A 16,457-nucleotide genomic window follows, 5' to 3' on the forward strand; every position below is an offset into this window, starting at 1 on the left:
GTGTAGCTCTTGTGCAAAAAACTGCTATTTTCCAACTTCATGCAACTGTTTTGTGCCGTGTTAGAAAATACCAATTTTTGTGCAAAAGCACTCGTTTTTGTGAGGCACAAATTTTGCGAGGGGATTATGCATTGCTTTGAATATCTGGGCCTATGGCTTAACGTGTTACTGAACAGGATGTAGGGTTTAAAACACAACTTATTACTTTCCCTAGCTTCCTGCTTTGTTGTATGTATTCCAGCATTATCTTTTTTTCAACATAATTACAAATATTTATATTTTTATTAACATATCCCTGGTCATAAATCACTTCATAAATTGCTTCAGCACAGACCGGAGCGAGCAGGTATGATCCTGGCAAAGTTGACGGACAGATGAACAAATCAAATGCTGAACTTTTTATGAGAAGAGTCAGGAACTAATGAAATGTTTCTGATTTGAGCAGGTTGAATTCAACCAGGTGATGTTTGAAATTCAGAAGACATTTTGACGGGAAGAGGCGATGAATAACCAAAGTAAAATAAAAATAACTACTCAAAACTATATTAATGAAAATACCAAAAAAATAAAAATCACGATTATGTTGTAAAAGATATTGCAAGACTAGGTACAACAAAGCCGGAAGCTAGAAGTGTTTTAAACCCTACAGTCTGTTCAGTAACATTTATGCATTAATCTTTCTATTGCCCATCTAAACATCTTTGAGTGAGATTCAGATATTAAGAAAATGTTAACTAAAAGTCAATACGTTTTCTTGGGTTGGAGTCAGCGTTGTATTGCATATGCTTTTTCAGTACAACAAAAGATGTAGCTTCATGAGGCGAAAACCTTCATTCCCATAGGCCCAAAAATTGAGATTTTTGGCAAACACATACATTATGTTGTTGCAGCAGCTAAGCAAAATTACATAAGTCTCAACCCCTTAATAGACATGCTTGGGGTTACTTTCTGGTCTACAGCTTGCATTTACTGCTGTTTAATCCATTCTGTTTTTCTCTTCTTGCATTTCTCTCTGCCTCTTTCTATCTCTATCTCTGTCCTCTGCAGTAGATGCCTAAATATCTTTGTCTTTCTTTCAGTTCTTGTAATTGTCTTTCTAATCTTCCAAATCTCTGAATGGAGCTTCCTCATTCTGCACTCTCATAACAGTGGACAGAGACTTGAACGTTGTAGGTATCCCTCTACTGGCCCTCTGGATTTCATACAAATAAAATGATCCTCAAACATGTTTGTCTTGATTGTTACTGCAGGCAGTTTTTTTAACTCTGACAGATAACTATCCCGAAATGTGATTAGCTCATGAATGTAATTGAGGCCTGATTCATTTGCTGTACTGTGAATTTTAGAGAATGATTTTTAATTCTTCTAAGCTCCACTGCAATTTGGAGCTTTGTTCTGTTGTTTCTTGGGACACCCACAAAAAAGAGTCTATTCTGGTGGGATTGTTTTTAATAGTGATTTATTTCCAGCAGCATAATTACCTTATTAGCTACTTCTTTAAGTTTGTGTTTTTTGTCAGTGCATACTTACTGTTCATAAACTGTACAGTTTTCACAAATTATTGTAGAATGTTTGTTAGAGGTGTTCAAAAATTGATTACATTTTCCCTTTAAAAAATAAACATTGAAATGCCCTAACAATAATTTACAAATCCAGGATTCTTCCACTGGGTGCCACTAGGTAATAAAAGCAAAAAAGTATGCTAACCAGTTATACAGTAGCATTGTACAAATTATACTTCTATTTTGCATAGCCACAATACTGTATTGTTAAATTTTGCATTGCATGTTGTACAAGTTAAAGGGAATGAAAAGTACTTTTTGATATTTAATAACAGAACCCTGACTGTTTTGTTGATTTGCTCTTATTTTAAGGACATGTGTAAGCCAGAGAAGCCTGTCTGCGGCCACAACGGGGAGACCTACAGTTCTATATGTGCTGCCTACTCGGACCGAGTTGCTGTGGACTACCTTGGTCATTGTCATGCTGTGGGAGTGGTGTCTGACTCAGCCACTCATACTGCATGTGCCGCCATTACATGCCCACCCCTCTCAGCAAGTGGATGCATACCAGTAATACCACCTGGTAATTCTTATTTTTATTACACAAATCGGAGAAACCCAGGTGACAATGTATGGCCACAGGATGGTCATCTGCGCAAAGATAATGTGAACTATATCAGAAATCTCAACTAAAATGATATGAAGTGCAAGAAAACTATTACAATTAAACCCTGTACCCCACCAAATTTACATTACCTTGTAATACATTATAGGGAGGCTGTTTTAAACAGTATGTACAGTACATACAGTACAGCCATGTTAGAAGTAAATGGAAATCCATAACACAAATGTTTGTCCTGCCAAAATGAAGCAAGGGCACCATGACTGGTACTGTATTATACCTTAAAAATTGTTTTTTTAAATAAACTCAGTATGGCATCCCCTGAATGAGAGTGGCAACATTCTTCTAGGGTTTGTTCGCCAATTCAAGAAGCACATCTTTCAGAGCTGGAACAATGCTGGGTTGGGGCGAATGTTTCTGAAAGCTGACATTCACACTGGCTACCCGAGTCACAATCCTGCGTAGTGTGAAACCATGTACCTGGGTCGTTCCTGGGTTAACCTGGGTTTCAGCGACCCACCTCAGGATGTGAGTAGACACATTTTGACCCAGGTCGAGCGAGCCAACATGCATGACAGCTGTTTGTAAGCCGACGAAATAACAAACAGCCACTTCTGCATGAAGGTTTCACTTCCGCAAGAAACATTTCTGTTTATTCTGTTTAGCCATATTTTTGTTGATTTGAGACACACCATGAGCCAGATTGCAGCAGGGATGAAGAAACATTTCCTCTAACTCAACATTTGGGCTGACAGTTCAATCCAGAGAAGCTTGGATGGAAGCGTCAGTAACAAGCAGCTTCCGGGGCATTGATACACGCGTTGTGTATTTGCTTCTGTCACCCAGGTCGACCTTGCTTTATCAAAATCGCATAGCCAACCCGCATGACACCGGGTCCCAACCCGAGTAAGTTCCGACCCGGGTAGGGCATGCCAATGTGAAAGGGGCTTATCTAGTACCAAACATCTTTAATCTGATTTATATCCGGTAATTGACGTGGCCACAGGAACACAAATTCCTCAGCACTCTTTCCACTGGATGACTGAACATGCTCCGTGTGCTGGTGCACAATCATCCGATTAGAAACACAGGAAGAGACACCCTGTAGTCAACACCTGGGGGATGTATCAGGATGTTGACCACCTTAGGGGTGTCTGTCTATTTTTTACATGTCTCTGTGTGTATTTTTATAAATGATTATTTGTTCTTTTTGGTATATTGATGTATACCAATTGCATTTGATACTTTTGGCAAACATGAAAATGGTTGTTTTAACACAATATCTGTTCCAATAATTTTTCCTAGCATTAAGAAAAAATTGTTCTTGGATGAGTGTTGTTGGGTATCTGTATATTTTAGAGAATCCAATCTAATGGCCCCCCTTGTGTCTGTTAGGAGCCTGCTGTCCTTTGTGTGCTGGAATGCTGAGAGTTCTGTGGAACAAAGATCAGCTCAATGTTTTTGCCAAGGTAACCACACTCTTTATGTAAACTGAAATAATACATCCATGAATTATCACATCTTAATACAGTGCTACCCAGTTATAATGTGGTTGTCAGGGTCCATAGTTTAAAGACTGTGTTATTTATGTTTCGCCTTATAACAAAAATTGGCATTTTTGTTCCCGAAATGATGATATTCCCTGGGCCACACCAAAAACAAGAAGCAGTCTTGAACTCTCACAGCAGCTTGTCTCACTCAGATCTGCCAGCGCTGATGTGGGCACCCCCCTATATGCTTTCCTGTCCCCGCCTCCCCGGACATCACCCACAAATTCCAGCTGGGGCAAGCTTACCACTTTCCTGCTGACAAACACACACACACACACACACACTCACACACAAACAAACAACAGGGTCCGTAGACCAGTCCTGCAACAGTATAAATCCTGGGTCATTACAATATATACAGTATAATAGAAACTGTTAGTCCACCAGTTTAAAGTATACACCACTCTTATTTAAATTGTATATTTTTTATAATAAATGTTGTAAACTGTAAATAAACAACACAGAATCCAAGGACGTTTATACACACTTGTATTATTTCGTACTTGTTTTGTAACATTAACAGACAGTTTGTTCTTACTTTTAGGAAAACAAATACAGTGCAAGCACAGGAGCTTTATAAGTACTATATGTCCCAGTTTCAACTTAAATGCGTTTAAATACGGTAATGTAAAAACAACAATAAAACAAAATCACAGTGTTGTAGATTTTCTTTTTTTTTTTTTGTTTCTATTACAATTTATCCAAGCATAATTCACGATAACACCTCAGGATCACTTAAAGCAGGGGTCTCCAACCCTGGTCCTGGAGAGCTACTGGGGCTTCAGGTTTTCATTTCAACCAATCTCTGTTACTTAATTGAACCAATTATTGACTTAATTAGTCAAGATTAACAGGTGTTCCAGATCTTTAGCCATTAATGATGTAAAGACACTTATAAAACCTGCTGGATAGAGGCTCTCCAGGACCAGGGTTGGAGACCCCAGACTTAAAGTATCTGGAACGTTCACCCAACGTTTGCGAGTAAATTGCATTATGGGGGAAATGGGAGGCATGACCTTACTGTGCTATAACCAATTCCGCACTATAACAGGTTGCATTATAACGGGGTAGCACTGTATATATATAATACATTGTCCAATTTACCTGCGTTCCATAGCATATTGCTCAAACACATAAGCCATAAAAAGTAATTTATTTTGGACAATTTTATACTGTGTTTAATCTGCTTTTTGTGATTTCTAAATGTAGTAAGGCAATTTAATTGTGCTGAAAGAAATGTTTTGCTATTGATAACTCATGTGTGGTACTTGTTAAGAATGGATGAAAAAAGAATGCAGTGCAATATTACTAGTTAACTCGGTATTAGCATCAATATGCCACAAGAGGGCAGTAGACACAAGCTAATGCTTTGTTGATTTTTTATTTTTTTGGTCACCTGACGATGATGACAGCTGAAACATTATAGCTGATTAAAATAACAATATTAAATAACTAATGAAGTTATGTATCGTTTAAACACTATTGAACACTGTGTTCTTTTCTCAGATAAACAATAAACAGCCAGTGACGGTACACAACATCCTTCGGACGTTACGTCTACATATCTCGGTGCCTCAGTGTGATATATTTGGATACCTAAGTATAGAATCTGAAATTGTGATACTCATTGTGCCAGTTGACCAGCAACCTACATCACTGCAGGTAAGTTTAAAAGCAGATTTAAAGGACGATTGGGAGCAGAAAATAAAATCAATAGTAGATATGCAATTCCCCAGGAATAAAATGCATACTAAGGGCAAAAGGGAATGTAGTTATTATTATTTGTTATTATTTGTTTATTTAGCAGATGCCTTTATCCAAAGCAACTTACAGAGACTAGGGTGTGTGAACTATGCATCAGCTGCAGAGTCACTTACAACTACGTCTCACCAGAAAGACGGATCACAAGGAGGTTAAGTGACTTGCTCAGGGTCGCACAGTGAGTCAGTGAGTGAGCCGGGATTTGAACCGGCGACCTCCTGGTCACAAGCCCTTTTCTTTAACTACTGGACCACATGGCCTCCAGTCAGATTCTTGACTGAAGGCAATTTTTTAATGCATTTGATCATTTGACCATCCTGTACTCCAGTGGGATAAACCACAGCTGGATTTTTTGGACCTTTTTAACAGAACTGGTAAATCACCCTGGATTAAGTGCGGTTTTGAAAGAAACACATGATCGAGTATAAGCAATAACTCAGATAGTCATTTTTAAACTAGCAGCACAGACAGAATAACTCAAAATACAATAAGGTGGACAATAATCAATCTTAATTACTGTAAATAAAGCATAAGAATAAATTCAATAAATAACTAAAATATGCATAAATTACATTATAATGATTGACTGCATAATATGCTCCGCTGGAGTAAGACTTTCAGTCATGTTTTGTAACTTGGATTAGAAACTATAAAGATATTTGAAAAAAAAAAGATTTTATAAACACTACCGTTTCATACCCTATTGTAATTGTCATATGGACAGGACATAGTGCATACAGCTGAACTTCTACACCAAAGTAATTAAGCCAGCAAACCAGGAGAAACAAAATTGGTGCAGTGTGACAAGCAGGCTGTAGTGGTGACTTCAGACCCGGAAGAAACACACAGTCCTGCGAAGTGAAATGTGAATTGCGCTGTTGCGGGGTTTAATAATGAACAAAATAAAAGGTTTTAAACAAAAACTAGCACATGGCACTTGAGGCCAAAATAAATAGACAAACAAAACAGATTAACACTAAACGAACAGTGGACTAACAGACAAACAAACACGGTGAGTCAAAACAAATAACAATTATTCTTTTTTTTTGTTATTCTCTCCTCTCTGCACCCGTTCTCCACTCACCGAACACACAACCCCGAGTGAGTAAAACGTGCATCTATATATACTGTTGTGTCGGGATTCAATTATTCACTTGAATCCTAGCACGTGAACCAATTTGTGCAACCCCGTGCTCACATACTATTAAATACTTTAAATGCACGTGAAGTGCAATAGGGCTGTAAGGCAACATCATCCACCATAACTGCCCCCCTGACCCCCCTCTGATCATCTCCTCCTTTCCCTCACCCTCTCCCTACCCTCCCCCTCTCCCTCCACTCTGCTACCCTTGCATACTGTCCTCCGTCGTAATCTCCGTACTATAGACACCAGTTTCCTGATCTCCAACTCCTCTTCGCTGCTTCCCTCTATCTCTGACTTCTCTTCCCTTCACCCGGACTTAGCCTCTGCCACAACCTCTTCCCCCCTGGACCCCGTCCCTGCTTCCCTCATACCCTCTTTACTCCCTCTTATCCTCCCCTATCTAGTCTCCCTCTTTAACTCCTCCCTGTCCACCGGTATCTGCCCAGACACTTTTAAATCAGCTACCATCATTCGTCTGTTAAAAAAACACTCTCGACCCTGCCTGCCCTGCCAACTACCGCCCAGTCTCTCTCCTTCCATATTTTTCAAAACTCCTTGTGCGTCTAGTTCACATACGCCTATCACAATACATATCCGCTAACTCCCTCTACCCCCGATTCCAATCTGGTTTCCGTCCTTCTCATTCCATCCTCCTCTCCACCCTTTCCAACCTCTGCATTTCTGGAACACCCCTTAGCTGGCTGCACTCATACCTATCCTCCCACACCTCTGCTGTTGCTTTCAACAGCCTCACCTCTCCCTCCTCCCCTCTGACTGTTAGTGTTCCCCAGGGCTCTGTCCTCGGACCCTTGTTATTCTCCCTGTACACCTCACCTCTTGAAGCTCTAATCTCTTCATTTAACTTCCCCCCACCATTTCTTTGCTGACGACACCCTAGATTTTCTTTTCTTTTCCACCATTGACCTTTCCACCTGTATAACTGCTTGCCTGACTGCTATCCAATCTTGGATGTCACGCCATTACCTCCTCATCAATCCATCTAAAACTGAAATCCTTTTCTTCCCCTCCCCTTCTTCTCCCCCTCCCACCCCCACCATTTCATTTCCTCCCCTGCCCCTCATTCCGGTTAACTCTGCTCGCAACCTCGGCGTCATCTTTGACGCTACCCTTTCCCTTGCTGATCATACCTCGGCCACTACACGCACCTGCTGATTCCACCTATTTACATCCGCTAAATACGCCCCTCCATCTCTTTCTCTGCCGCTAAACTCCTGGTTCATGCTCTCATCTTCACCCGCCTCGATTATTGCAACTCCCTCCTCCTTGGCCTTCCCTCCTACGCCGTCACACCACTACAGCAAATTCAAAACGCCTCTGCCCGTATCATATTCAACCTCCCCTGCTCCTCTCCCCTTTTCTCCTTCAGCTACACTGGCTCCCTGTTTACTATCGCTGCTTATTTAAATTCCTTACTCTAGTCGATAAATCCCTCCATGGTCTCGCCCCACCCTACCTGGCTGCACTTATCACTTACTATGCTCCCCCCCCGTCCCTTACGCTCTCAAACTCTGTTGTCCCTTTTGGTCCCACCCTCGCCCTGTGCCCAGTCCCGTTTCCGTTCCTTCTCCCTCCTGGCTCACCTTCATTGGAATAAACTCTCACGCCATATAAAACAGTCACCTACATTACGCAGTTTTCATTCCTCACTTAAAACACATCTTTTCACCCTAGCCCATCCCGCTGCGTGCCCTAGCCCCTAACCCCCGGTCAGGACCCTACTTGCTTGCCCAACCCTGCCCTAGCCTCTGTTCTCACAGTAGCACCTCTCTTTACTTCCTCACCCTTGCCCAATAAACGTACCTTCTTCCTTCCGCCATTTCTCTTGATTGTACCGTTTAGTTTAATAATTGTAAAGCGCCTTGGTCAAAGGCGCTTGTGGCAATGCGCCCCGTCCCTGTGTGCATTTGTATGTTGCGTGCGTGTGTTAATGTTGGTGTATAGATTGGTACACGGGATATAAACGGGTCTGTGTTTCACGTGTGTTTAAAAAGTGTAGATTTGTATTTAGGCACGAGGAGAGCACAAATCACTTCACGTGCTGGTTAAATGTAATATGTGAGCACGGGGTTGCACAGAATTAATTCACGTGCTGGGATTCAAGTGAATAATTAATTAGTAATTGAATCCCAGCACAATAGTATATATAGACGCACATTTCTTGCACTCAGGGTTGGTGTTCGGTGAGTGGAGAACGGGAGAGAGAGAAGGAGAAAGTAAAAGAAAGCAAAAGCGTAATTATAAATATAATAAGTGTATTCTCACCGTGTTTGTTCGTCTCCGTTTCACCTGTGTGTTAGTGTCTAGTCGTTTTGTCTGTCTGTTTATTTTGGCGTCAAGTGCCGTGTCCCGTGTTTTGTATTCCGTTGTTCAAACCTTTTATTTGTTAATAAACGCTGAGTGCAGCCATTGCACTCAGCTCATCACAACCACTGTCTTTGTTTGAATTCCTGATTCTGGTCTGACGCCACCCACTCCGGCCGTCTTTGTGACAGCGCTATATAAATATAAATAAATAAATAAATAAATCCCCATGCCTAAATACAATTTATACATTTTAAACACTCGTGCTCATTACCCGCATTATATCCCATGTACCAACTACAATACATCAACATTTACACACTACATACAACATAAAACACAAAATACACACAGGGGCGGGGCACATTGCCACAGTGCATAATAAAGCATTTATACTAGGCAACTTAATTATTCATTCTTGTTTAAACAAAGATAGAAATAATTATTGATTAGTGCATAGACAACTTACCACTTAGTAAAGAGCAAATACATTTCGGCATTGTTCAGTTTGCAGTTCATTAAGGAGAATCAGTTCTTGACTCATACACAGTGATTCAGTGAGTCATTTTTTAGTCTTGGTAGGCAGACCAATATTGAATACAAAAGTAAAATACACAAACATAATATTGAATATGGTAAAGACAAAAGAAAGTGGACCTTGACACACTCTGATCCTTTCTGGTTTCATCACTTTGTGTGAGTCGGTTGTCTCTGAAAGGCTTGCACCAGACTAGGGCTCAGAACTTTCACTTCTGTTAATAAAGGAGAAATAACGCTGAGTTTCCTGTTAAACTAATCTGATGTGAAATGTTATTCGATAGGTACGCTGTTTCTCACATACTTTACGTTATGAGGTGGAATTTTAAAAGTGTTGTGTATAAAGATATAATTCCCATCAAAATGTATGTAACATTATTATAAATAAGCTCAAACATTAGAGGTGCTGGTCCCACATTCCAGAATACTGGTGTAGCACGGGCTCCCCAGGCCCATATAACCCAGCACCTATGCACACACACAAAAACTACTTTTCACATGCGGGGCTGCCACAGGCCACTACCAAACATATGTATTGTATTACACAGTGTTTTCTTTCTGATTATCTACAAACATGAGGGTCTAGAAAAAGCAGGGACCATGTAGGAGTACATGACTCCATGTACTCCTAACCCAATAATGGTACTATATCTGCTGGTTAAAACACCAGCGGAATAGCCACCACCAGTGCCAAAAGCTCTATGGAGATGTGCTACTTTTTTTCTTCGTCCTGCCATTTCTTTTGACAATCCAATATGCTTAGTTTTACAACTGAGACAGCATGACAAGTTCTGGAACCTCTGCCCAAATGTGTTTTCTCAGTTTTATTGATGCACACTTTCTCTTCATTTGCCGTGACCTCTTCTCTGAGACTATCAAGTTCTTGAGTGGATCATTTTGTTTTTCTTCTCTTAGAATGACTTGATTTCCACATGCCATTCTGCCGCAAAATAGACTTTCCTGTCAGCTCTGTTGACAATATAGGAATTGGACAAGGTAATTTAAAAACAAAATGTAATTGGTTGTTGGAAACTTGCCAGTAATTTTCCATTAGCTAAAACATGGCAATAAAACAGGGCTGTCACTATATTTATCCTAATGGTGGTTAAAAAAATTATAAAATCATGTTTTAAAATGACAATTCATGCTTGCTAAACATGTGTTTCAGAACTGCACATTTGAGACCTATAGTCAATGGATGTGCATGGCAGAGAAAATGTAGAAAACTATTTTGTTAGCTACAATTACTTTAAATAACACTTACTCATTGTCATTTCTTATTCTATATTATTCAACTGTGTCATCATACTGATGGCTTTCATTTGAATACAGCCATGATGAGGTGGATTTATTTACTGATCTTGTAACAGAAATCATTCTGCACAGAACCTAAACTGATGACATATCTCATAACAATAAAGCCCTACACACAACGGATTAAAAAGTCTTTTCATTTGCACTTATTTGTAGTGATGGGTACCAATATTGATATGTTGATATGATATCGATAATAATTTCCATATTATGATATCGTAGGATTAAAAAAACTAATCAGGTATGCTCGCAGAGACATGATTTCTATTGCTAATACTGCTACAAATACAAACACAGTATAATACAGTTTATTTTATATTAAGATACAACAAACGCTATACATACCAATCATTGTTAGTCCTGTAGGCAAACATCACACACTAAAGTATTTATCTGAGCATTTTATTCCATTGATTTGTGTTTAGGTACCAAATGCTATTTGCATCCGATTGATCTGAAACTTCGCATACGTCATCAGCAACCAAACCCGCTTCGAGTTTGCGAAGCAGAAGCTGCTGCGATAAATTTTACCATCAAAATGGCTGCTGCCAAAACGCGCCCCAAATATTAAACTACTTCTGTTTGCAAACCGTTTAACCAACTAACTCTTAACTTGGTAGGCATCATCCTGTGGACAGTGGAATTCAAATAGGCATAATGGTGTTCTTTTGTAAAACAAGATGGCTGCCAGACCTATGTTTCGTTCTTAAATTTAAAACCACTTCATTTGAACGCGGTTTAGTTGATTAACTACAAAGTTGACCAGCATCATCCCTGTGTCCAATACAATTGACTTTTCAAAAATGGTGTTTGTGCATGAACCAATATGGCCACCTAACGCATTTCTTTAAAAAGCTTTCAAAATTTTCGGTCAAATGTAAAACTAGCTTATAATGCCTTACAAAGTGCAGATAGGTTAACGTTTACTGTGGAACACATATAAGAAACCATATGTGCTCTATCCAAAAATGACCTTGATTGTGACCTTTGACCTCTCCTTAAGGTTATATATAAAATTAGATTAGAACTCCTTAGTGTGTAGATAGGGTCGTGGTTACTATGGTGTTTAAAGTTATAAAGCATTGTGAGATAATGAACTAATGCAGTATTTTCAATTGAAACTGCTCCATAAAACTAATCTGTTGCTGACACTTGTGCTGCAATGCTACAGCTTGCCAAAATCTCCTGGTAGTGAGCTTGGAAACCGTAAATCTGTCTGGCAGTTATTATTATTATTATTATTATTATTATTATTATTATTATTGGTAGATATCCATACGTCACTAGAATAGAATCAAAAAATAAATAAATAAAATAAAAATAAAAAACAGCCAAATTATCGCAATAAAAATAACTAACGAGATTTATGTGAATGTTAACCTTTTGGGAAACTGAAGTGTTCGTGAGATTTTGAATGAGTCTGAATCGGACACCATTGACTCAAATTCAGTTAGTGAAAAAAAGCAAAAGTATTCAAATCAATTCAGAATTCACCATGCTGATTGCTCTGTCCCTTTTCCCTAAACTCTGCCAAAATGACAGCATTTCCCTATCCCATTCTGAAAATGCATATATATGTTACTGTCAGCTTTTAAAAAAAAAAAAAAAAAGATTTGGGTGGCTCTTAAAAGAGCCTTTTGTAGTTAAATGGGTGTTTTGTTGCCACTGCACCTGGTCTGCTGTATGTCTGTACTCCTCCTTTGGTCGGTTGTATGTCCTGCCCCGCCTGCACAGCTGTGTGATCTGTAATGAAGAGGATTTATAAAAAGCATCGTGACAATTCCCCCAGTACTTTTCTCTCCACATAAATTCGTCCAGGTACGATGGTATTATCTCTTCTGCTGTGCCCAGCATTGTTTAAATTGTTTCTTAACACAGGCCCAGTAGTTCTCCACGTTGTCCATGCTAGCCATAAACCACAAAGTATTATAAGTGACCTGGTATTCCATAATGGAAACGTCTTTCTCGTTACTGTGAAGAGTTAGAGCTCATCTGGTATAGATACCTCCTGTCACTTCCCCGCATAACAAAAGATGATAAAAAAAAAAACAGCACTGTCACCTGATACTGTTGCAGGTCTTGTGAAGAAGGGTCTGCATGATTAAAGGCAGACTCATTTGTGCTGTCATGATGAAAATGGGCAGTAATATTGTAATGTAATGAACAAACCAAGAATTACAAGAAGTATAACGAATCAAATAAAGAAAAACTGCACTTTCAATGTTCAATTCAACATCTATACATTGATTTATTCTTTATTTTTATTAATGCATTTTTGGTTTTATTTTTTAAAAACATTGCTGTATATGGAATTATTATGTTTTTTTGTTTTTTTTTAGTTAACCCATTTTATAAGCGCAATAAGGGACTTCAGGGTGTGTGATATACTCAAATATTACTACACCCAGGCAGTTGAAGCCATTTGCAACGCGCCCAGGGGGTGGTGATATTAGAGTATATCACACATCCTTTCATGCCTCATTGCTTACATATGTATATACAGTGCCTATAGAAAGTGTACACCCCCTTGAACTTTTTTCACATTTTGTTGTGTCAGTGCCTCAGAGTTTCATGCATTTAAATGAGGATTTTTTTCCACTTATCTACACACCATACTCCACACTGTTAAGGGGAAAAAAGTTTTTATTGAGAAAAAAATTATATATTAAAAATACAAAACTGAAAGATCATAATTGGATAAGTCTCCACCCCCCTGAGTTAATACTTAGTGGAAGCACCTTTGGCAGCAATTACAGCTGTGAGTCTGTTGGGATAGGTCTCTACCAACTTTGCACACCTAGATTTGGCAATATTGGACTATTCTTCTTTACAAAACTGTTAAAGCTCTGTCAAGTTCCTGGGGGAGCATTGATGGACAGCAATCTTCAAGTCATGCCACAAATTTTCGATTGGATTTAGGTCGGGGCTCTGACTGGGCCACTCAAGGACATTTACTTTTTTGTTCCTTAGCCACTCCAGTGTAGCTTTGGCTGTGTGCTTTGGGTCGTTGTCATGCTGAAAGATGAACTTCCGTCCCAGTTTCAGCTTTCTTGCAGAGGGCAGCAGGTTTTCCTCAAGGACTTCTGTGTACTTTACTCCATTCATTTTCCCTTCTATCCTGACAAGTGCCCCAGTCCCTGCCGATGAGAAACATCCCCATAACATGATGCTGCTACCACCATGCTTCACTGTAGGGATGGTGTTCTTTGGGTGATGTGCTGTGTTGGGTTTGCGCCAAACATAACGCTTTGCATTTAGGCCAAAAAGTTCAATTTTAGTTTCGTCAGACCACAAAACTTTTGCCACATGGCTCTTCTGAGTTTTTTTTTTTTTTTGCATACTTCAAACAGGATTCAAGGTGGGCTTTCTTGAGTAATGGCTTCCTTCTTGCCACCCTATCATACAGGCCAGATTTGTGGAGTGCTTGCGATATTGTTGTCACATGCACACTTTGACCAGTCTTGGCCATAAAAGCCTGTAGCTCTTGCAAAGTTGCCATTGGCCTCTTGGTAGCCGCTCTGATCAGTCTCCTTGCTCTGTCATCCAGTTTGGAGGGACAGCCTGATCTAGGCAGGGTCTTGATGGTGCCATACACCTTCCACTTCTTAATAATTGTCCAAGGGATATTCAAGGCCTTTGATATTTTTTTATACCCATCCCCTGATCTGTGCCTTTCAAAAACTTTGTCCCGGAGTTCTTTTGAAAGCACCTTGGTGCTCATGGTTTTTGCTTTGAAATGCAGTACCAAGCAGAGGGAACATGAAATCATGTGAATCACTACAATTTAACACAGGTGGAGGCCACTTAACTTGGTGTGTGATTTTGAAGGCGATTGGTTACACCTGAGCTAATTTAGGATTGCTATTACAAGGGGGGTGGACGCTTATCCAACCAAGCTGTTTCAGTTTTTATTTTTAATTAATTTTCTACAAATGTCTAGAATATTTTTTTCACTTGGAAGTTGTGGGGTAGGATGTGTAGATAAATAAAAATATTTTAATGTATTTTAATTCCAAGCTATAAGGCAACAAAAGGTGAACATTTTGAAAGGGGGTGTAGACTTTCTATAGGCACTGTATGTTTGATATTGCAATTGTGTTATTATATTTTTTATCGAAATACATGCACAATATTGATATACAATTTTCATATCATTGCCCACCACTACTTATTTGTATTATTACAGATTGAAGCGTGCAATAAAGAAGCTGAGAAGATTGACTCATTGATAAACTACGGAAGCCCAACCCTGGTATCCCACGTGCCCCTGTCTGCGCTCACTACATCCCAAGTGCAGGTCTCCGGGAAGACTTCTTCTGGGTGTACCAACAAAATGTCTTTACATTTTGCACTTTTGCTAAGCCTTTTATTGGTAATCTGTTAAATGCTTCTTGATGAATATAAGAACACAATGGGAAATCATTTGCAGTTTGCTTCTTAAGTGCAGATATCCAACCTCCTGACTTGACAAAATGAATACAATGAAAAGGAAGGGATTTTTCCTCGTTGGAGAAAAAATTGCTGTGATAATCAAGTGTGAATTTTAAATTGTGTTCATCTTTAACTATTTGGGACCCAGCCCAAAATCGTGTGTTGACGCACAAGGTAATCCATTCAACATCATTTAAACACTTTGTCAGAAAAGTGTCAGAAACTGGTCTTTCTGGCGATCTGTAGGTTAAGTGCACTGTAGGATGTCTGTAAGATCTTATACAGACATACGGCCTCTTCATTTTAAACTTGCTAGGTCCCAAAGGATTGATATTATCCAAATTATGACTTACAGTAGTCTGTAATCATAACTGCTAGCAAATATATAAATAAGCTGAAAATGTGTACATGGTAAACATGAAAAAGGGATTCATTTTGTTCTTGTGTAAAATCAAATAAATAAATAAATAAATGCTAATGAAGAGTAGCCATGTTTGTGATAATGACAATCATTGATATCCACTTAAGGGTAATTTGACAATATGGCTTGCTTAAAATATTTACAGAGATATAAAGTAAAATGCAATATTTTTAATAACCTTTTGAAAATCAAAAATGATGTTTTCCTTGAACAGGACTATTTTATTTTTAAGGAATATAAAGGAACAAGTTTTAAATGTGCATTCGATATGTTATTATACTTGCATGTTGATGAATAATGAAGTGTTTTATTACAGAATGTATTATATGACTTTTTACATAATGTGTGTGTGTGTGTTTTTTTTTTGTTTTTGTCTGTGTGCCTAGACCTACCTTTCACATGAAGTAATTTCTTGTTTCAGTATTATTGTGCTAGGCAACTTTTTAGTATTAAACAGTTTTTGTTTGTTTGTTTTTTGTTTAAATAAATGTGATATTATTGCCAAAATGTAGAACTTATATAAATGTAGGCACTTAACAGTAAACCTTAATGTATTGAATAAATACGTATTATAGCTAAATTGCCAGTACTTGTTAAAATGCCAACAATGCATATTTTATTAAGTATAAAATTCAACTTTGTCAAATGACCGTATTCTGTCGTGTTCGTTATTTCATTTTCCCTGCTCAGACAGATTATACTTTTAGTTTGTGATGAATCTCAAGATGCAGAAAGGACAAACTACAGACTCTCAAAGTGGGGATCAAAAGAGGTTCTAGGGGGTCTATGAAATTGATAGAAATGTCACAAAGCAGTAAATACCAGCAAAATTGCTTCTCAACTCAAATGGCAC

General features: G+C 38.7%; 1 protein-coding gene across 2 annotated transcripts in view; it reads left to right on the forward strand.

The window, feature by feature from the left end:
• LOC117400670 (reversion-inducing cysteine-rich protein with Kazal motifs-like) overlaps positions 1-16,253 on the forward strand; it is a 74,753-nt gene extending 58,500 nt beyond the window's left edge. For both annotated transcript variants that reach the window (XM_034000937.3, XM_034000938.3), the window contains exons 18-21: positions 1,875-2,085; positions 3,520-3,593; positions 5,181-5,336; positions 14,939-16,253. In XM_034000937.3, the coding sequence (XP_033856828.2) occupies positions 1,875-2,085; positions 3,520-3,593; positions 5,181-5,336; positions 14,939-15,136 (639 nt within the window). In that variant the 3' untranslated portion in view covers positions 15,137-16,253. The remainder of the gene's footprint in view (positions 1-1,874; positions 2,086-3,519; positions 3,594-5,180; positions 5,337-14,938) is intronic.
• The last annotated feature ends 204 nt before the right edge of the window (positions 16,254-16,457 follow it).

The sequence above is a fragment of the Acipenser ruthenus genome, chromosome 4 (genome assembly GCF_902713425.1).
Source record: "Acipenser ruthenus chromosome 4, fAciRut3.2 maternal haplotype, whole genome shotgun sequence".
In the NCBI taxonomy this organism is placed as follows: Eukaryota; Metazoa; Chordata; class Actinopteri; order Acipenseriformes; family Acipenseridae; genus Acipenser; species Acipenser ruthenus.